Consider the following 22,064-nt stretch of genomic DNA (forward strand, 5'->3'; position numbering starts at 1 on the left):
GAAACACGTACTCTGAAGCTATTGGGAGTTTTCTTTTCTTTCTTAGCAGCCTTGATAAGGTCAGCCCAGGTAATAAACCGAACAAACACGCACTTTATATGTGGGCCAAACAAGATAAGCAGTGTCATATGCCCTAAATAAAGTGAAACAACTTCTAGGGGCTATTTTGAGAATGTCTAAAACACATTTGTGTTGTTCTTAAAATACTCTGGTCACAACCGAATACTGAAATACAGATCTGCTTTATTATTAGTATATGGGACATGACACACAATAACTTTTACTTTTAGACGTCAGAGTTTCCTAAAATGCTTTTATTACTTTTCAGACATGGACACACACATGACTGAACCCTCTGGATGGTTTACTTATAATATGTCTGCACAATACCTTTTTGTTGTGTGGAGTCTGAGCAATCAGCAACAACTTCAAAAGTTCATAAATTACAGTACTAAAACGTGGGCCTTGTTAGGAATCCAACACCACGATGTGATCAAAAAGTACAACAAACTTAATCATAAGGCTGACAAAAAAAAGTTTACAGAGTAGCGTTCATGCGGTGACACTTATCATGCATAAAATGCATTTGTAAATGGATGATTTCTTTCAGAAATAATAGCATTAGGTACCTTACAATTGAAACTTATATACTTTTCCAAATAGCACTGAATTAGACATCACCACTGGGCAGGACAGATCGATACATGAAATACTTTTTCATTAAAAAACAGAAAAAAACATGTTTTTATCTTGACTTGGGCTTTTTATGTCTTGTCAATGACAAACATGAACGCTATCCTTGACATGATGAAAATTAAAAACTCTCATGTTTGGTGTATTGGTGAGCCTTTTCCTGCTAGCAGTTTTGAGTTGCTCTAAGTTTGAAATTTAATCTCAAAAACACAAACAAAACCAGCATTAGATGTTTGACTAAAAAAGTTGCAGTAGTTTTACAGATGTTTGCCTGTGGGCCGTCCTCTCAGATGGGTTTGGTGTAGTTGGAGGGGAAAAGGCCTTTTTTGCCCCTTAGCTGACCTTTCCACCAGGTCTGGTCAGAGACCTCCAAAACCTCAATGATATCCCCTGCACTGAACTCCAGCTCGTCCGCCTCTTCTGCCTTGAAATCGTAAATGGCTCTGACCTGCGTTGTGTGGGAGGTTTTGCGCTAGATACAACAGAGGAAGATAGAAACTTATCAGTACTCTATATGTTATCAGCTCACTGTCACTGGCTAATTTTCAGCCCAATTTTCAAAGTTTTATTTACTATGTGCAGAGATTTAAAGAGACAGACCTGTCTGAATTTGGGCAAAGAAGAGCCAAATGTAATTTAAAAATGCCCACTGGGGCTTATTATAATTGTTATTCTAGGCTCCTTAGAAGTTGGCATTTACATAAAAGTGTACAGCAAATCAAAGGTCAAAGACTTAACTACTCTGACTAAAAGTTGTGCATGCACGCCTGAAACTGAAACTGTACAGTCACACAGTCTATATGGACAGGGAGACACTGCATCTTACACACATTTCACAGATCGCAAGTCCACAGTCATCAGTGTAACCACAGACTTACGCACAGAGTTGTGTACCTGTCGTGGTGCTGGAGAAGGCGCACGGTCAGAACGTGGAAAAATAGGATGAGGAGGTAGAAGCTTATTTGAGTCTCCTCTTTCCTGTTGGGGCATAAACAAGTCACGTTAGCGTTTCCCTTATGGCTACCTTGTCATTCTGTGACTCCTGTTAAATCCACTGACAGCACCAGATAGTGACAGCACTAATAATGACACAATGACTGTGTACGTTTCCAGGCAGGTTTCAATCTTTAGCCCTTACCTCTTTTTGCGTCTCTTTGAGCAATAGTAGACTCTGTTTGGAGATGGATTTTTTTTTATAGTATTCCACCAGCTGATTGAGTGAGGGAAACTTTTCTGACCACAGGTAGTACTGCCCTCTGCTGTCACGCATCACCCTGAAGTGCTGAACATCTGCTGGATGTCTAAAAGGGTATAAGATGAAAAGTAGGATCCTTTTTATCTGCATTTCCGTATTTCATTCCATGTACTACAATGACTTCATTGATGACTACAATGACTACTTATGTTTGTTCCATCCTTAAAAAAATGTGAGACATTGTGCTGTTATACCCTCACCAGCCATTTTATTAGGTACTCCTATTCATCTGCTCATTAGTACAAGTATCTTTTCAGTCAATCACAGTGCCGCAGCAGAAAGTATTTAAGCAATTAGACATGATTAAAACAACCTGCTGCTGTTCTGAGGATCAGAATGGGGAAGAAATGGGATTTATGTCACTTTGAACATGGCATGATCGTTGGTGTGCATCTCTAGCATTTACAGAAAATGTTCTGAAAAAGAGAAAGAATCCAGTGAGCTGCTGTTCTCTGGGTGGAGTGGAGCTCCAAGCTATTAGGAAGGCAACGGTAACTCAAATAACCACTTATGACCAGAATGTCTCTGAGCACAGAAGTCATTAAACCATGAAACATATGGGCTACAGCAGCAGAAGACCACACCAGGCAGCCTGTCTGAGTATTGTTCCTGACCATATCCATCCTTTTATGACCATAGTGTACCCATTTTCTGACGAGTGCTTCAAGCAGAATAACACGCCATGAAATCATCACGCACTGGTTTCTTGAACATGACAGTGCGTTCACTGTACTCAAATGGCCTCCACAGTCATCAGAGTTCAACCTAGCAGAGCATCTTTGGCAAGTGGTGGAAAGGGAGATTCACATCATGGAAGTGCAGCCAAGAAATGTACAGCAACTGTGCTATTGTGTCAGTGTAATGAAAAACTTTGAATGTTTCCAACACTTTGTCCATTCAGAAGGCAAAATTTCAGCCTGGTATTAGCAAGTTAAAACTTACCCAGCAGCTGTTGAGTGTCCCTCACACATAAAGGAAACTACTACTTTGTAATTGGGCCAGAGTATTTTTTTTCTTTTGTCCTCAAACAAACAGCCACTATCTCATTGCAGCAACTAGCCACACAGAGGGAGACAGGTAGATGAGGTGAATAAAACAATGTATGCAAATCTAAAAGATGAAACATCTTTATAATTGTAATTATAATTATAATAGTTACATAAAGTTTTTATTTCAAAATTAAATATTCAATCATTTGCTCAGAGGGTTCGCTGTTGTCTGATTAACAATTTAGAGCACAGACATGCATGCATGCACACACACACACGCTGACACACTCGCACTCACACACACACACACACACGCACGGACACGCACACACAAATATATGCTGCTACTATATTGCATCAGCACTCAACAGTGCAGTGAAAGAGAAAACATTGATCAACCTATGGCAAGCATACAAAAAAGACCTTAAAGACAAGTTTTGTTTCAATATAAAATTTGAATGCCTCAGGTATTCATCATTTTAGTAGTATCGGTCTGGACCTTAAAAGATTAGCTCATCAATATCAGACTGCTGCAAGCAGGTAAGTTTTAGAGAAAGAACGAAAGTGAATCGTCTGAAGGAAGTGGTTGACTCTTAATTAGCACATATTCATACTTACTCTTGCCCACAACTGTGTGACGGTGAGAAACACCGACAAAAAAAGAATTCCGAGAAGAACAAACTTAAATGGTGAGCAGTGAACATGCAAAGCAAAATAAAGGTGCGGGACAAAAAATAAACACACACACACACACTGTGTAAATTGCTGTACTGGAAGCCAACATGATAACCACTATAGACAAAAGCGAGCCATTCATGTCTACTGTAATTTCTTCACCCTAAATACAAGACTACATGTCATGTCTTGCAAAGGGGAGAAGGCATGTTAAATATGTGAGGTATTTCTCCAAAAACTGGAAAGATAGGAGCTCTGTGGAAACCCCAGACAAAGGCTGAGTCACTACATTCCTACATGAAAGGCACCACCAGTGGGCGACGCTCCCCCTCACAGTGACCCTGTGTGACTCCATTTGAAGAAACATTTGCCTCTTTTAAACTACACTGCACACTGTTAGATATATATAATGTTTGTGAAATGGAAGAACAGCAAACGTGTAGAGTTGGCACAGAATTGCAAATGTTAATAGTCTAGCTGTTAGCAGTTGTTAGGCACATAGATTAATCAGTCTGAATACACGATTTTTAGTTAGTGGGGTAAAGATAACCTGCAAACTCAAACATGCTAAATGCACCTGACAGAGATGGAGAAGTCGCCTGGAGCTGGTTTTCGGCTGCTTCGTATGAGAAAGGCCCCCACGGGCTGTGACATCAGTATCTCCTGGGCGTCAGTGCGACTGGTGTTTTCCTGATACCAGCTGGAGTTATTAAGGAGACAGGGGAGAACAGACGTAGGAGATGGGGAGCAGGAAACATAAAGTTCAAGCAGTGACACAAAACCTGATGGTGCTGAAGGAGCTGAGGTGGTAAAAATGCATAATTTGCTGGCAAGAAACAATATAGGATAAAGTGATCACATGCCAAAGTAAGTAAGCAAAATAAGTAAATGTAAGTCAGCTACATAATGTACTTTGAAATTATTAACAGGTGTAAATACGTAAATACAGAAGCTAGAAGGAGGTTAATTTGGAAAAAAAAAACATATGAAAACATGGTTTTACCTGGGGATGTGAATGTCGATATAGTTTTTTGGGACAAAGCCCATAGCTCCGTTGTGCTCTGCTCTGTACCAGTTCCCAGATGTTTGCAGAATCTAATTTACACAATCACACAACACACATACATGAAAACAGTCAGATCATGTTAACGATCCATTAAAATCTGTCTGTGAGGCCAGCATCATGATTTATTGGTCAAAAAAAAACAAAAAGTCTTATTACTTAAAAACACTATGATTATTACAAGTGGTGTTTATTGCCAACATATAGAAAGTACGATATAAGGATTTATGTCACATTTGACCTCTGACCTTTCCTTTAAGGTTAATAGATTGGTCTGAAGGTCAAAGTAATAATAATTCTCCATAAAGCTGTTGAAATCTATGTTTTTTACTGCCATTGTTAGTATTGACAACATACAGGCAATAGGGAATAATATATAGGGATTCTAAATATCGCATTATTTTATTATGACCTTATTAGGTACATTAAATACATAACAATTTGAACAATTTGTATTTTGGGGGAAAAATAAAAAAAGTGATCAGAAACATTTTCACATATTATCTATTATTAAACATTTAAACTAATTTACTTAATGATAAAATTAATATGACAAACATACAAAAGCCACATAGTATAAAATAAAAAATAATAACTCTAATTATGCCAGAATGAAGTGTGTTAAAATGGTGAAACAGCCACTCCCACCCGGAGCAATGCCTGATCTCTGTGCATCAGCATGCATACATGTCCACCAATCAGCCACAAGCTTAAATTCACTGACAGGTGATGTGAACATTAATGATTCTGCTGGGAAACACTGGTTGTTGACATTTATTCAAATGGATTTTGTTTACCTATCACCTGATTATACACTGCTGCAAACCAACCACACCCTCCATAGTAATGACAACAGTCCAAAACTGCTCAACTGGAGATGATCCAGGCATCTAGGGGATTCAGCTAAATAACCGTGATCAAAGTGGGACCCACCCCACGACCCACAGGACCCAAAGGATCCTCTGTTATCCTGTCTTGAACAACAGTTTTGTGTCCATGTGCCGATAGAACAATTCTAGTTCAGTGCCACAAGAGGGTTCTCCACTATATTAGGCCAGTTTTGCTAAAGTTGTCACTTACTGGTGTATACTCACAGCTTTCCACTTATTTGCAGATCCCTGTGTGCTGCCAACTAAACTCTGACAATACATAATGCAGATTTTGGAGTACAACTGAAAATAATATCACAGACACTCAAGCTACAGTTATACTGATCTCTGGTGAATGCCAATCAAGTTGCATGGTCCTGGTCTGTGAACACAGGTTCTCACTTAATGACACTGGGCTCTGCTCCTAACAGTGTGGCAGAAATATGGACTCGAGTGTCCCACTGGAGGTAATTTCATTGGCAGTGTTCCTCCTGCAGTGGCGGTATATATATATATGAAGAGAGAGAGAGAGTATGCATAGTATGCAAACAGCTAACAAACAGGCATTATAATTCATTATACAATGAGAATAGGACAAATCAACAATTCCCACCCCCTCCATGACGTACTGACTACTCACAGGAGCACGTTCAGTGAGAGACTGAGATTACCGAAAAGCACCACTGAATGACACAGGAAGTCATTTCTGCCCGTGGCCATCTCCCTGTACAACACCTCCATCTAACACACTGTAAACACTGCAGTAGTTACAACCTTTTCACACATGCGCTTTTCTACTCCGTAATATTCTTGTCAATTTTCTTCATATTTATTTATAATCACCTCTGTTAATCCTTGATATTTATAATTGAGTGATCTGATATATTAGTGCTAATTTCTTAAATGTGTAAAATCTGTAACATAATGTGTTGTTTGGAGTTTAGTCTGTTACTGTTACTATTTTTACCATTTCTTCTTGGAGCAACTGTAACCCACATAATTTCCTTAGGGATTAATAAAATATTCTTAATATGATTCTGATTGTTTCAGGATGACCTGCCATTATCCAGTGACACATCTGCTTACCTGTATCTTTTGCTAATTTCTCCTCCTCTTCTTTTCTCTTTTTTCTAAACTGAAAACCTGATGGCTTTGAACTTTTCTTTTCCGTCTTCCATTGGTTTTAATTTTGCAATCCAGTATGAACACCCTTCCCCCAACCCGAGGATCACCACAACATAACCTAATGGACCTACACCTTAGTTCCCAGATTCACTTTGTCTAGGGTTTATTTTTGGGATTTCGCACAACCCAGGATTCAAATCATGAATACATAATGGGCTTGGATTTACAACATTATGAATGAAATGTGCTCTATTTGGAAGCAGCCGGGCCCCCTCCCCTATCGACAGGTTGTGTGTGAGACTTTAAATCATCAAACTGTAAATTATAAACTTTAAATTCTTATTGATCCCTTTACCCCTGGTCCTAAAGTGTATATTTATTTTCTTAGTCTTCTTATATTTATTGTTTCTTTACTTGCACTGCTGTAACTGAAGCCTCGTCATCTCGTCTCTCTATATACTTACTGTATATAGCGGAGATGACAATAAAGTTTACTTTGACTTCAGCAGCACCTCGCAAACAGAGGGCGTCCTTACTCCGCGCAAATGGCAGTGAGAACACCGATCGGTGCCGCCCATGATGCCGCACCCACCACGATGCCACCCTGGGCAACCGCCCATGTTGCCCGTATCAAAAAAACACTACTGTCCTCCTGTTGCGCCTCACAGAAAGGAGCACATAAGGGTCGTGCTGCTGGGCTGATGCTCTTCTGTGACCCTATTCAGATCTTCCTGTGCAGAGATGGGCAGTAACTGTAATCCTATTAACGAGTAAAGTAAGGGATTACTATTGCATGCATTACTTAATCATGATTTTGTTTGTGAGAGTGTCTCATGAAAATGACATACGAGCATGTGACGTCTGTGGCAGCAACAGATCAACAATGGATTATATGGAGTGTGTGAGAGAGAACGACCATGCAGCATTTAAAGCTTGGAAGTACTGACATTACTTTGAGTTTGATTCTGTAAAAAGTGACAAAAACATTAACATTAGCTGTACACTCTGTGTGGGAAAAAACTTTTCTACAGCAAAAAATTTAACTTCAAATCAGAGCAAGTACCTAGCAAGCCGCCATGGGAATGTGAAATTCCCAGAGAAACCCCCAGATCCCCCCACTGACATGATCGCTGCAGCCTCCACCCGCCCCACTGCTGCTAAACAGGTGAAAATAGATTTAAGAGCAACAGGACTCAGTGCGGCTGAATCTTCGATTTTGTTTATTTTTTGTTGTGTTTTAATTGAGTCTGTTGGAAAAAGTGAGTGTAAACACAAAACATTGTTTTATCTTATATGCTGGAATATTTATATGCATATTTTTATGCACATTGCTTGATGCAATGTGCATAAAATTTAAAGATTAAACTAATAAAAAAGTTTTAAAAGGAGACATTTATTTGATTCAATTTTATATCATGGACTATATAGAAAAAATAGAATTGGTCTGAAAGGTCTATTGCTTTATAAAATGTTCAGGTTGTGTATCATGTTTTTTTAAAGTAACTAAGTAATAACGTAACTAATTACTTTGGAAAATAAATAATCAGTAAAGTAACAGGATTACCCTCTTGGATAAGTAATCAGTAATTAGTAACTAATTACTTTTTTCAAGTAACTTGTCCAACACTGTCCTCGTGTAACAGCCTGTCTCCTTGTATCTCCTTCTACACTCCTGAGACTGTGCTGGAAGACACAGCAACACTTCCCTCCTGTAAGAGTCAGACTACATGTACAACCTGAATGTGCTGCAGGTGTTGTCTGGTGCTATCAGCAGTGACAAGGAAACGAATAAAAAGGCAAAACTCTAGGAAAATTCAGGGGAGCTACGGAGAAATCGCCTGCAAAACCATTTTATTTGGGGGTTGTCTTGTTACTTCTTCAAGTGTATTGGTTGTCACTGTCACGTGCACTAACCGTGCTTTAAGTTTCCCTGAAGATGCATGGTTATGTAGAGACTTTGTGTTTTACTGTGATGTTCAAGTGTTCCAGTAAAGCTTTATAGTAGTGTTTATAGATATAGATATAGATATAGATATAGATATAGATATAGATATAGATGGGTCCTTTTAAGCCATTTTCTAGGCCAAAGTACCAGATGGCCTACACTGTAGAAACTGAGAATATTTTTTCTCTCAGTTATGATTAGTTCTGTGTGTGTGTGTGTTGTGGTTTGCCTGTGTGAGATAGCTGTGGGTGTTTGTGAGAGTTATTTAGAGGCTGAGTTTTTGCTGATCCATTTCCTTGTATACCTTTTGTGTATATCCACCTGCTATACACCAATACACCGATGGAAGTGTTTTAATGCTGGGTGCAGTGGATTTACATGAGCTAAATGCTGCAGTGCACAAATAAAATTGGCTCGCCCTGCAGCGGGTTACAAAACCCAACACCTTTTTACAGGAGACCTCACTTTTAACAGCTTTTCTGAGAGGTTTACACCGGAACAACATCGAAATGTTTTTCCATTGTTCACATAGTTTGAAACGTATTATAACAATAAAGCACCCAAATTAAGTTTGCAGGTGTATATACATGAACTAATGCTTCAGCAAGGTGCTGAGTTAACAAAAGCGATGTGTGAAAGCTGTGTTGAGTCATTGTAGCTGTTTGTCTGCTAGTTTGATGTTATCTGTTGCGTTTACCTCTGCTATATGATTTTACTTTGTGATTCTGTCAAGAAGATATAAAGATTTTGTTGCAATGGCAATGTAAACAGGAAGGAAACTCGGACTTAAGCAGCAGGATGCAGTCGTGGTTGGCTGCACAGAGAACTGAAGAGCGCTTCAGTGAATAGTACAGTGCACCATTGTTACACAAGAGTGATAAAACACTAATCTACATGGAAATACTCTGCTTTATACTCAACATATATATAAAATCGGTCATTTGAATGTTTTTGTATGCTGACAACTTTTTATGACTTTTGTGAAGAGCGATGTTGCTAAAAACAAACCAAGGAAGTGTTTGCATGTCTCTGTGTGTGTGTGTGATCCTTACTTTCAAGCAGTCTCCTCTTTTGAAACTCAGGTCATCCTCCGCTTTAGCTTCAAAGTCAAACTTGGCCGTAGCCTCCATCGTAGACAAACCTAAGAAGAGATGAAGAAACAAAAGGTTAGAAGTACTCCAGTGTGTTCAGATGAAATGATTAACGAGCTGGGAAAACAGACGTGTGTAAGTCAAAATCAAAAGAAACATTGCACTGACATCAGTTGGTGCTCTTCTAGTATCTTAATGGACGGAATAATTCCCCACTCAATCAAGGACAGTCGCTATGTCTTTTCCCTTGCGTCCTTCCAGACCACAACCTGTGTTAGCACCTCTACAACAAAATCCTTTAAGTGCCCGTAAAGCATAAGTTCTCACCTTGAATTTTGTCCACACACACACACACACACACACACACACAAACAGTGTTATTTGAAGGGCTGTGCAATGTGTCTTCAGAGAATCAGGAGCAATGCGGCTGCTTGGAAAACAGAAGGGCAGCTGGCCATAACTCAAAATGACGACCTGTCAAGTACCTCATCAAAGAGCCAAAAATGTTGGGTTTACTCACCCGCCTTTGTACTGTTCTCCAGACAGAGCTGAGTTCATGCGGCTTACGAAGAGAAGTGACAAATTTACAAAGAGAGATGACGAACTCCCTGTCAGTTCACAGGAAACACACTGTCACCTCTGGCCAGCATACACTCACACGCACTGAAATACACACAGTGCAGAGATGCAAACAAACAGATAGGAGCTCAGGCTCAGCGTCAATTAACAATATAAAGTGGAAGACATGTCAGTGTACGACAGCTGAATTTTAATGCGCCTTTATTAATGCTCATCTGTGCTGCAGCTGAGTATTAATAGCTCTCTTCAACCTTTACCCACACCATGTGACTTTAGTGGTAATAAAGATGGTCACCAAAAACAAATCTATCAAATCTATAGTTACTGGATGTTTGAAAGACTTCTTTAGTTTTTTTTTTAGTTTCTTTTTTTTTTAACTTACCATAGTTGATCAGGTCACATGTCCATTTTGTTCACCTCACTGTTTGCTGGAGCTTGCTCACCTGTGAGTTACTGAGAAGCATTTCTCTGGGCTATAATCAGGTAGGTTTCCCCCTCCCTCACTCATTCGCCTAATTTGCTTGTCCCAGAGCTGGTGTGCTCCCTGTGATCAGCCAGAAAAAATATTCCCATCACAAAGTAAATACTGCAATCACTTTTTGGCAAGTGACTTTTATATATCTTTATTTTTCTAGGTTAAATGTCTCATTGACATTTAAAATGTCTGGGGTTTTTGGAGAGGTCGGGCAAAAAAAACGCAGCAAAGAAAATATTATAATTCTATAAAGTTACTGCAAACAGTCAAAATCAACTGGATTTATTATAATATAGATAAAATATGTAGGTCATTATTTTATATGTAACTATAAATCATGTTGCCTAAAGTCTGTTTACCTATATAAACAAAGACTAAAAATAAGGTTAAAAAAGCACAACACTGGCCTTTTCCCAGCTGAAGCAGACAGGCAGCCCTTCAGCTGTGATAAAGTTATTTGTTTATTTATTTAAGTCTCTGTCTGTCACAAGTGCCTGAGGTGTTGTAACAAGTGCGTTCACCGACATACTATGGCTGGCTTGTGGTTGCACCCATGACATTTTAAGCACAGTAGTGTAGAAGTAGAAGAAGAAGTAGAAGTATTTCATTTTTATTTTGTCTTTCTTTGGCTGGTGTTGCTTTGTTACTCTTTCCTCACTCTGGTTTCACAGGTTGCTTCATTACGCAGAGTTAGTTTTGTCTGGTTCTACTTGAAATTTGCACAATAACAGCTTTGTTTTTTTAATGTGGCCATTGCTGCTTCTCCTTGGATCTACACAGCTTGTCATTGTATGCCAAGTTTATTTTGTGGATTCTCTGTGTTTCTCATGTCAGAGGTTTTCCACCAGACAAGGCAGGCAAGCAAGCAATGGACCTGAGGACTGCCAGGTAAGAGAGGATGGGTTAGTGGCACTTGGTGTCAGATATAGCCTCTGAGACAAGGGAATGAACTTAAGAAGCCAGCTTTATTGCTCAACTTGGAAACTCAAACTAAATAAAAATAAAATAAAATAAAAACTCTAACAAGGAAGAAACTGGGTACTGGAAACTAGATAACATGGAAACTACAGAGTCCAGGGAAAGAGACTGAGGACTAAAATACACACAGGATAACGAGAGGATGGGCAATAGGTGGGAACACAGCTGGAACTAAGACAGACTAACAACACTTTTAATATATTTGTATATGTGTGTTTTATACATGGTCTGTTTATTACCTTATGTGTGTCGCTAAGTTTTGCTTTTTGTGTTTGTAAAGGTTGTATTTAAGGATTTAATTAGGGTGATTTAATTAGATTTAATTCGATTTAATTAGGGTGTAATTATACTCACTTTTCACCCATGACTGTTCACCAATCCACACCAGTAACACCATTATAAAATTTGCTGATGACACCACCATCATAGGACTGATCGACAACAACGATGATTCAGCCTACAGAGAGCAGGTTCAGCATCTGAAGCAATGGTGTGATGACAACAACCTGCATCTGAACACAGCCAAGACCAAGGAGATGTAATCGACTGCAGAAGAACAAAGCGATCTGAGCACTCTACCCTCTACATTGATGGGGAGGAGGTAGAAAGGGTAGAAAGCTTTAAGTTCCTCGGAGTCCACATCTCGGCCGACCTTACCTGGTCCACAAACATCTCCCACCAGGTAGGGAAAGCACAACAAAGGCTGTACTTCCTCAGGAAACTACGTCAGGCCCAATTACCCCAAAGACTGCTAGTAAACTTCTACCGCTCCACCATCGAGAGCCTTCTGACATTACTGCTGCATACTCTGGTTCAACTGCTGCACCGTGGAGGACAAGAGGAAACTGCAGCGGGTGATGAGGGCAGCAGAGCGGGCAATCGGCACCTCACTAACCCCCCTCAGAGACATCTATACTGGCAGACTTCAGCAGAAAGCCAGCATCATCATCAAAGACCTCTCGCACCCTGGACACTCACTGATCACACTGCACCTCTCAATGCACCTGCTACTTAGATGGCATGTATGTGTATGTATATAGATGTAAGCGTGTATGTGGAAATATGTGTGTGTGTAGGCATGTACGGATGCATATATGTATATATACACACATATATATATATTTGTGTATCTGCGTGTATGTTTGCAGGTGTATGTATAACTTGTACATATCTTCTTGTGTAAATGTAAATTTGTCTGTTATTGTGTAAATACTTACGCTATTGTGTACTTCACACACGTGGAGAAATGCCAAACTGCCTTTCATTGTTCTTGTAACAGTGACAATAAAAAGCTATTCTATTCTATTCTATTGTTGTTTGGAGGGACCAAACAGTTTGTGACCGCTGTGCTGTTGTGATTTATGTTGGATAATGTTGGATATTAAGGTGAACTGTGGAACAGCAAATGCAATCAATGGTGAGCAATGCATGCTTAAGCTGACAGGATAAGCAACACTGGAGTTATTGGGTTTTCATTCATAACAGTGGCATCGCGTCAAACTGGCCACTAAACACTTCAGTGGCTACAAGCATAGGCTTAGCCTCTACATTAAACAATGGTTGGACCAACCAATGCTGGAGGCCCCCTGCAGATGTTTTGTTAGGGCCCCAACAAGCTTGTATATTGGTTGAAGTCCAAGTGTTTTTGTTGCTTTCATCATAATAGTTGAGTATCATGAATATTAAGCCAAGCTGACATTAACTAAATCCAGCTGACAGTAATTTTACACATTTTCATTTTTCCTCTTCGCTGAACAGGACTGCCTGCTGTTGACCAGTAATAGCTTGACCTTTATTATGCAGTACTTTGGTGCTCGGTTTTAGTGTGTGTTGTGCGCATGTGCCAAATCCCCCTTCTATGGTCCCTGTTGCCCTGGTAAGCCTCATTCAAGGTCTTTACTCAGTTTGTGGTATTTGTATGACATTTCTGATAAAGCGTATTTTGGCATTAACTTGAAACTATGTATTTTTCCCCTTTTTTCCTCAGCCTGTAAAATCCCTAATGGTCAGACTGTCTAAGTGGTAAATTCCCCGTCACATTAAAATGGATTTTCTGTCACATTAATTGTCACATTTTTTTCACCTAGCATGCAGAATAGTTTGCTTTAAAAATGCTTTTTCACAGACAGAGCTCTTTAATGCGTTTTTGAATTGTATTTGATTGAGAAGAAACTCTGGCACTCAGCTGACTCAGTCTTCCAGCACATGTAAGCCAAATAACAAAACCTGACCTAAACACACTGACCATGGGAACACAAGACTTTCAAAATATAACAGGAAACATAATAGAACGTAGACATGACACACAAGCTTGACAACATGGACACACACACACATGAAACACATGACAGACTGGACAGGAAACATGACAAATAAACCAGGGAGCATGGATGGTAACACTGACTAAACTAAAACTCAACTAGTCCCTAACTAATAATAACACCAGAACTTCAAATTCTTTCTATATAACATAAGAAATCAAAAATACAACCTAACTGTAAATGCTGAGTCACGGACCCAGCTCCCTGACAGTATGATCTAAAAGTTGGTAACATGTCCTAAAATGCACATTAGAAGATATACAGAGTATATAGTGGTTAGGCTGGATAGATGAGATGACATCCTTGGATTTTAGCCTTTGTTTTCCTGGTAGGGTGCACTCTCCTGTGACTGTGGAATGTCCCATAAAGGTGTGCTGTTTGGCTGCATTGCTGAGGTAGGCAGTGCCTGTTAAACTACCATCCACATGAATGTTAGGGGTTCCCCCGCAGAACTATGTCCTTCAAAAGATGATCAGAAGTATTCACTTCATCTGCCGGTGCTTTTATTATTGTGGTTGATTGTTGGCTAAGAGCTAAATACACAGTGTTCACAGAGAAACATGACAAAGAGATGAAAGCATTGACTTCAATCTGACAAAGGTGCAAATAGAAAGGACGGGGATTTGCAGAAGAAAATCAAATGCTTAACCCATCAGAGAATAAAAACATCACTAGTCGCAGACTTTGCCGTAGCAGATCGAACCATATCAACAATATTAGTATATCAAAGAAAGCCACAGAGGCACTGACATTTTATCAGTCTACCTCAGCTGCAAACTCAACAGGGGAAGTTTAGCTTCTGTCAAGTTTTCCACTGATGCATCTATTAAACATTTCTCCAGCAGGTGAACTGTGGTTTGAACTTTTCCCCACAGCTGGAGCGTCTGCTGTGGTGCAGCCGATGCTCTCACAAACACCATGCATGTGTTTCACTGTATTTACATGTGAAATTATTTTGTTTCCCAGCTGACAATGCTATAACAATGAACTTGGCAGGAGACGTGAGCTCTGAGAAATAACTGAGTGACAAGTGCAATAATTAAAGAGCCTTTGTTAATCTTTAATGTTCATTGTTTATTCTTGTTTGGCATGTTTGTATAGTCTGTTGTTGTTTGTCCTAGTTTCCCTCTGTGCCCCGCTGTGTCAGGTTTGTATGTTTTAATTTGTCATCTCCATTTAGATACTTCCTGTTTTACATTGGTAGTTTTTTCTCACCTGTGCCTTATATTCCTTTGTCTTGTTATACCTGATCTGTTTCCCCTAGCCTTATTATCATTTATATTTACTGCCTTCATGCCCCCTTGTCCTTTGAGTCATCGTTTTGCTGTGTGTTCCGACTGTGTCTACTCCTGGTGGAATTATTCCTTGTGGCTCCACTCTTGACCACTCTTTACATAGCTGACAGAAGGCTTTATTTTTTCTACCTTATTAGGGACATCATGATCATTTGTTGCCTTAATGGACTACATAATCTTGAAGAATGATTTGGGTATAACTGGGATATCTTGGTTATCTGAGTCATGGTGTGAACATATATGCTCCAGAATGTTTTCAGTTTTAATGCTGCCTTCAGAGATGAGCAGTATGCTCTGGTTTGTGTGCTCTGACATTTCTTTTCTTATGCAAAACTTCAGAGGCCTAAATTACATTGTTTTTCCTATTTTTCTATCCATACTGGAATCAGATGGCAGGTGCCATCACATTGTCCATGGCTTCTCAGAAGCTGGTATGTCTTCCTCTGAGCTTCCACCACCTTCCTCCACATCATCTGCTGACAGCTCTGTCTGCCTCCACTTCCACAATTTTCAATTTTGGGAAAATCCTTTCTGCCTCACCCTTCCCTCTGCTTCCTGAAGTGTGGACATATGTTGAAAATGTGAAGCTGTAAGTCCTGCTGTCGAAAAAACCAGTCAGTCACAGGCACCAACTCTAGAAGCTTTGCATGATTCATAGTTCCAAATAACTCTTTTACCTTAGGGTGGGCTTTGGTAAAGTCAATTAGTTTATCCTCTCCTTTTCTTTAAAACCATCCTTCCTTTAAGCCAGAACTGTGTGCCTGAGATGACCATACTGTGGCATAATAGAAATCTTTTCTTGGTCCTCTTCGACATCTGTAGTGGATGTGTTTTCAAAATGTAAAGACTGAGTGTTGCTCTGTGTTTGCCACATGGTGGCAGCAGACTTCAGGAAAAAAACGCATGGAGGTCGAGATGTTTTTCAAATCAGTAAAGACCATTATAGACACAAACTCAGAGAAACAAAAAGTGACACTGCAGATCATGAACCAGATCATTTTTATTGTGCTTATTTGCGTTTAATATGATTTTAGGTAATAAGAATATGAGAAAATAGTCAATTTACTGGCAAGAGAGGCCTCCCAATTTACCAATTTTCACTTCAAGCCAAATAATTTATCTAAAATATATTGTGTTATTTCACTGCATATATGGAAGAATGAGAGGAGAGTAGGATTAGGTAGGAGGAGAAAATTTGTCAATGACAATTGACATGTCAGTATCTTTCTTAGATGCAGATTAAGTTAAATTCTGAATAGTTTTCAGGTGTATGATGTCACAGATATGCATACAATTCAGCCTGATTGAGCTTTTTCATTTCCATCCTTGAAGCACAAAATCTGTGCCTTAGCACTGGGGCACTCACTGTTCTGCTGCTATTATATCTCTTGTGATGCTATCTGGCCACCTTTTTATTCGCTTGGATTGGCTGGTGAGAGCAAAGATGCCAAGCTCAAGTGGCATGAAATCGCTGCACTGATGGATGCAGTGATTTGTCTCTGTCCTTTTAAAGGGCACCACCGTGGTGTCTGATAGAAATGACAATAAAATGTCAAATAACTACAAGACGGAGCCAAAGAGTCAGAGAATAAAGAGGACTGATGCTAGGAGCTCTGAAATGCACTCATTGGAAAAGCTGGGGAGAAGAAAAGAACTTTGCAATAAAAGTCATCAGAATACTTCAAATGGTAACCACATATGTACTGTTTTTTGTGCTGGTTGTCCCAGGTATATCTGAGCTGTTTTAGGGTGAGAGGCAGGGTACACCCTGGACAGTTCGCCAGTCTGTCACAGGGCTAACGCATAGACAAAGACAACCATTCACACCCACGGGCAATTTAGAGTTTCCAACCAACCTTTTCCTTCTAACTCCATGTCTTTCTAACGCTGGAGGAAGCCAGAGAGAACATGCAAACTCTACACAGAAAGGCCTCGGCCTGGCGGTGGAAGTGATCTCAGGACCTTCTTGCTGTGAGGCAACAGTGCTAACGACTGTGCTGCCAATTTTAATGATTTTTTAAAGCAGTAAAAAAATAACAAAATAAAAATCCTTGAATAGCTTTTTTAAAATAGCTTTTTTTTCTTCTTCTTCTTCTTCTTCTTTTTTTTTAGCTTGAAGTGACTAAAAAAACACCAAAATGGATACAATTAAAAATGTATAATCTTGTACAGGTGATTTCTACTTTTACAACCTCAGGCTTTTTTATTTTACATTAACCTGGATAGATGGCTTAGTTATCCATTCAGGTGATTTTTGAGCCACTAGTGTGGGTCAAATCAATAGAAACTATGGATTTAATAAGAATCTGAAACTAAAACTGTTCAATCCAAAAGTGGTGACAGAGTTCAAGGGAATTTTTAATTTTGTGATCTCAACACATTTGCCCAGGCTCCTGCAGAGACAGGGGTCTTCTGCTCTTAGAAGGGTCAAATCTCCAAACACTGGAAGAGTGAAACAAAGAGATCTTATATGGTGCGCATACAGAGGTCATACAGAAGTCCCAGGGTGCCTGAGAGATGGTAACTTGATGCAAAAAAGAGCGCACAGTAATGCATGGTTATTACAATTGTCTCACAGTAAGAAGACTCCTGGTTCAAATCCCAGCTGAGGCCTTTCTGTTTGGATTTTGCACGTTCTCCTCGGCCTACGTTTGTTTCCTCTGTCTAGAGATGTCCATTTTAGGTTAATTGGTGATTGTAAATAGGCCATGGATGTGATGTAGATAAAGCGGTTGCAGCACTGTGTGAATGTATAGTTAAAGTGTGTGATTTGCAACTAAAAGCACTTGGTATGCTACAAAGAGAAGGGCAGACAGTACAGATAGCCTAACAGAAAGAAAGTGCTAAAGTAGAGTAGATATGGAAATGCAGCTAGGGCCAAAGCAAGCAGATTCTGCCGCCACCAACACACTGTTGGTTTTCCTGTCTCTGTCTCTCACTCTGATATTCACAGTCGGTCTCAGTGGTTGGCCTGCCATGGATGCTCAGATCCCCATGTGGTGTTAGCCGGGGATTTCATCCTGCGTCTAGAATGAAAAGAAAATGTGGTTTTAAAAAACTGAAAAAAGAATCGGCATTCCTACCATGAGGGGGCTGATAAATGGACTCCAAGCAACCTTGCAGATGCTTATGTGCATGATTTTTTAATTTATTTATTTTTATAATGCCGAAAGAATCATTTGGTAGCTGTTTCCAAGGTGACCTGCAGCTGTACATGGATCTGTTGTTTTGCAGCTTATTATGCAGGATCAAGAAAAACAAAGGGGGTACAGGTGTAATAAGGCATTGTGTTTGCGTGGGTGGAGTGTGTGTCCCTGCATGTGTATGTATTTGTTTGTGTGTGCGACACACTGTTGACTGCATTTAATGGCCTGGGCCCTGAAATATCCCATCTAGTTTCATGACAGAGCTCATAAAGCTCTGTTTTCAAAGATGGAAAGGACTTGTACATGGCTCAATGTGGAGCTGCCATTCAGCATTAATGGGCCTGTTAACTCTGCATGATGCCCATGACTGTGTGTGTGTGTCTGTGTGCATTCGTGCTTGGTGACTGTCGCATCTTTTAGGTGTTGAGGTACTTCAGAATCTGGAGGGTGACTGAGTGAGCGCACCTAGAAGAGGAAGAGATAAATGTATTTGACAGAGAGACGGAGATGCATGATAAATATTCTGTGAGCACACATCACATTTCATTCAGTTTACCTCGCTTAAATCTCCTCGGCTTCTGTGAGGAGGAGGGGAGAGAGTGAGGAGAAAGGGAAGATTTTGAGTGCTTTGATGAGCAGTTTTCTTGGAAATCTAAAAAAAAAAAACTGAAAACAAAAAGAGTCCCAGCAGGATTTAAAAACAGCACGGCCATCAGTTAGTCTCAGCACAACAAAATTCCTTCTTACATTCAGATTGTTGACAGTTCCTGTTCCCTTAAGTGAAACTTGTACACAACAGAAATCATCGTGGTAGTATCTCTAATGCATGCTTAAAATCAAAAAATGGCACATCGGAGCCTGTTGTTACAATTTAAACGTCATAAATCTTCATGAAAGAATTGACTCCTCTGAAATGATTAAAGTTTAATGTGATGAATGATGATTTGGATGATGAGTGGGCTCTTATAAAAAGAGGCTGATAAAATATTGGACCCTTTATTTGCCTCATGGTGGTAAATCACTTAACTTTGCAGTCCATTGCTCTGTTTTAGTATGTGATGGTTATCTTTTGTCAAGCTTTATATCAGCAAGAAGTTATGGATCAGAAATAAAAAACTAATCCCAACTAAGGCCTGGAAGTTTCTGGAATCTGTCTATGAGGATGGCGTAATAGTGACGTGTATTTTTTAATGCGTCTTCCTTCACACCCATATGGACTTGAGTAACATCCCATTCTTAATCAATAGGGTTTAATATGATGTTGGCCCCGCCTTTGCAGCTTTAACAGCTTCAACTCTTCTGCAAAGGCTTTCCTCAAGGTTTAGGAGTGTTTATGGGAATTTTTGACAATTCTTCCAGAAGCGCATTCATGAGGTCAGGCAATGATGCTGGACGAGAAGCCCTGGCTCGCTTCTGCTCTAATTCATCCCAAATGTGCTCTATCGGGTTAAGGTCAGGACTCTGCAGGCCAGTCAAGTTCTTCCACACCAAATCCATCCACCCATCCGTCTTTATGGATCTTACTTGTACACTGCTGTGTAGTCATACTAGAACAGGAAGGGGCCATCTCCAAACTGGTCCCACAAAGTTGGGAACATGAAACTTTTCCAAAATGTCCTGTTCCTTGAACTGAAACTAAGGAATCAACCACAGCTCCCCCACAACACCAAACATTACACTTGGCAGAGTGCAGTCAGACAAGTATTGTTCTAGCAACCACCAAAACCAGAGTTGTAAGATGGAGAAGTGGACTTTTATTTAAAAGAACACATGTTCACTGCTCTGGAGTATAGGGCAGCACGCTTTACACCACTGCATCCAGCCCTTTTCATTGAACTTTGATATAGTGATGTAGAGCTTGGAATGCACCTGCTCAGCCATGGAAACCAATACCATTCACCTCTCTACACACTGTTCTTTAGCTAATCTAAAGGCAACATGAAGTTTGGAGGTCTGCAGCGATTGACTCTGCAGAAAGCTGGTGATCTCTGCCCACTATGTGCCTCAGCATTCACTAACTCCCCTCGGTAATTTTATGTCATCTACCACTTTGTGGATGCGTTGCTGTTGTCGTTGCTGTTGTTCCCAATCACTTCCAGTTTGTTGCAATACCACTAACAGCTGACTGTGGAATATCTATTTCAGGACTGGACTTTCTGCACAGGTAGCATCCTATCACGGTACCACGCTTGATTTTATACACCTGTGGCCGTGGAAGACATTTGAACACCTGAGTTCAATGATTCGGATCATTGACTGCACAGTCTTGGCAATATAGTCTCTCTATATTTGATTTGCCCTATACCAGAATTACTTGCACCATCTCCCAGACATTAAATGGACAGTTGCTGCCATCAGCTAGTTAAACATCAAGGGACATCAAACATAATCTGCTAGGAAAAGAAACGCCAGTATACGTTATTCTGTTGAAAAATGCAACTTTTATCATCAAATCAAAAGTACTCAGTGTCAACCGAGCTTGGGTCTTATAAACAAATTTTCTGTGTATAAAAGGTCACAGTTGCACCTGGTCTGTGGACTCTGTTGTTCTCCAGCACTGGGAGTCTCCAAATGTGCGCCTGTTTGACACACTTGATGCTCTGTTGCTGTTCAGTAAACTAGAAGATCATCCACTGATTGGCTAAATAAACATAAAGGGAGAGTAGAAGCTCTGCTAAACATCATCAACAACACATTACACTGTCTGAGAAGTATAACATCCAGATACACCTAAATCCCCCCCTTAGTGTTATTCTCCATATCAGTTTTTTTTACATCACCATGTTGCCTAGCAGTGGGCAAAAAATTGCCATTTTTAGCAGATAAACATATTTTATTTTACTTTTCTCAATATGATTGAGGACAACATACCAAAAGCATGGACAGATCAAGCAGCACCGTAGCATGTACACATATTAGTTGTTTCTATTCCTCTAACCTATTATGAGAGAGGAAAACACTAATTATTCGTTATTAATTCTGAACTGTGTATAATCTTTACTATGCTAATCTTGTTTATGAGAAAGACTATATTGAAACTCAAATGATGTAAGTAAATGATTTTCCATTTCATTGCTGCCCTGTAGGTTAATAGGTGTCACTGTTGTGGCTGCACAGCACACTATTTAAAAGTTTTCTCAAACTGCGTGAAGTGATAAGGGATGGGGAGAGGCTGAATGGTTTTATTTTGCACTGAGAATGAATGAGGAGAGGAAATGTGCCTCAAGGCAGGTGAGTAAACAGAAAGTCCCTGATGGATAAACTCATCAGCAACACTGTGTTGCCTAGCAAAGTGTCATTGTATATAAGAAACTGCAGGCTGTCTTTGGTTGCATGTCTCGATGATGCTTTCCTTTGATATTTTTTGCTGTAAGCATGACAGTGGTGGCATTGCTTATTGAAATCATTGCTGCTTCACTTTTTATTTGTTTATTAGTGTTGCTCAAATGACTGAAATGCCTGCAGTGCAGGTTCTCCAAAAGGACAAGAAACAGGAGGGGCTTGAAGAAATGAAGCTTATCGCCCAGACATTTTTTTAGAAGCCATCTCCACTCAGTTTAATTTT

General features: G+C 39.8%; 1 protein-coding gene across 1 annotated transcript; it reads right to left on the minus strand.

Moving 5' to 3' along the window:
* Window positions 1–307: 307 nt before the first annotated feature.
* Window positions 308–10,266, minus strand: grap2b (GRB2 related adaptor protein 2b). The gene is made up of 7 exons (XM_026169368.1): window positions 10,226–10,266; window positions 9,667–9,755; window positions 4,616–4,707; window positions 4,190–4,312; window positions 1,832–1,994; window positions 1,588–1,671; window positions 308–1,165 (listed from the first exon to the last, which is right to left on the minus strand). Exons 2-7 carry the CDS (start codon window positions 9,742–9,744, stop codon window positions 980–982), a joined length of 726 nt encoding a protein of 241 aa, XP_026025153.1. The 5' UTR covers window positions 9,745–9,755; window positions 10,226–10,266; the 3' UTR covers window positions 308–979.
* Between the last annotated feature and the right edge of the window lie 11,798 nt (window positions 10,267–22,064).

This window comes from Astatotilapia calliptera, chromosome 6, assembly GCF_900246225.1.
Source record: "Astatotilapia calliptera chromosome 6, fAstCal1.2, whole genome shotgun sequence".
NCBI classification, from domain to species: domain Eukaryota; kingdom Metazoa; phylum Chordata; class Actinopteri; order Cichliformes; family Cichlidae; genus Astatotilapia; species Astatotilapia calliptera.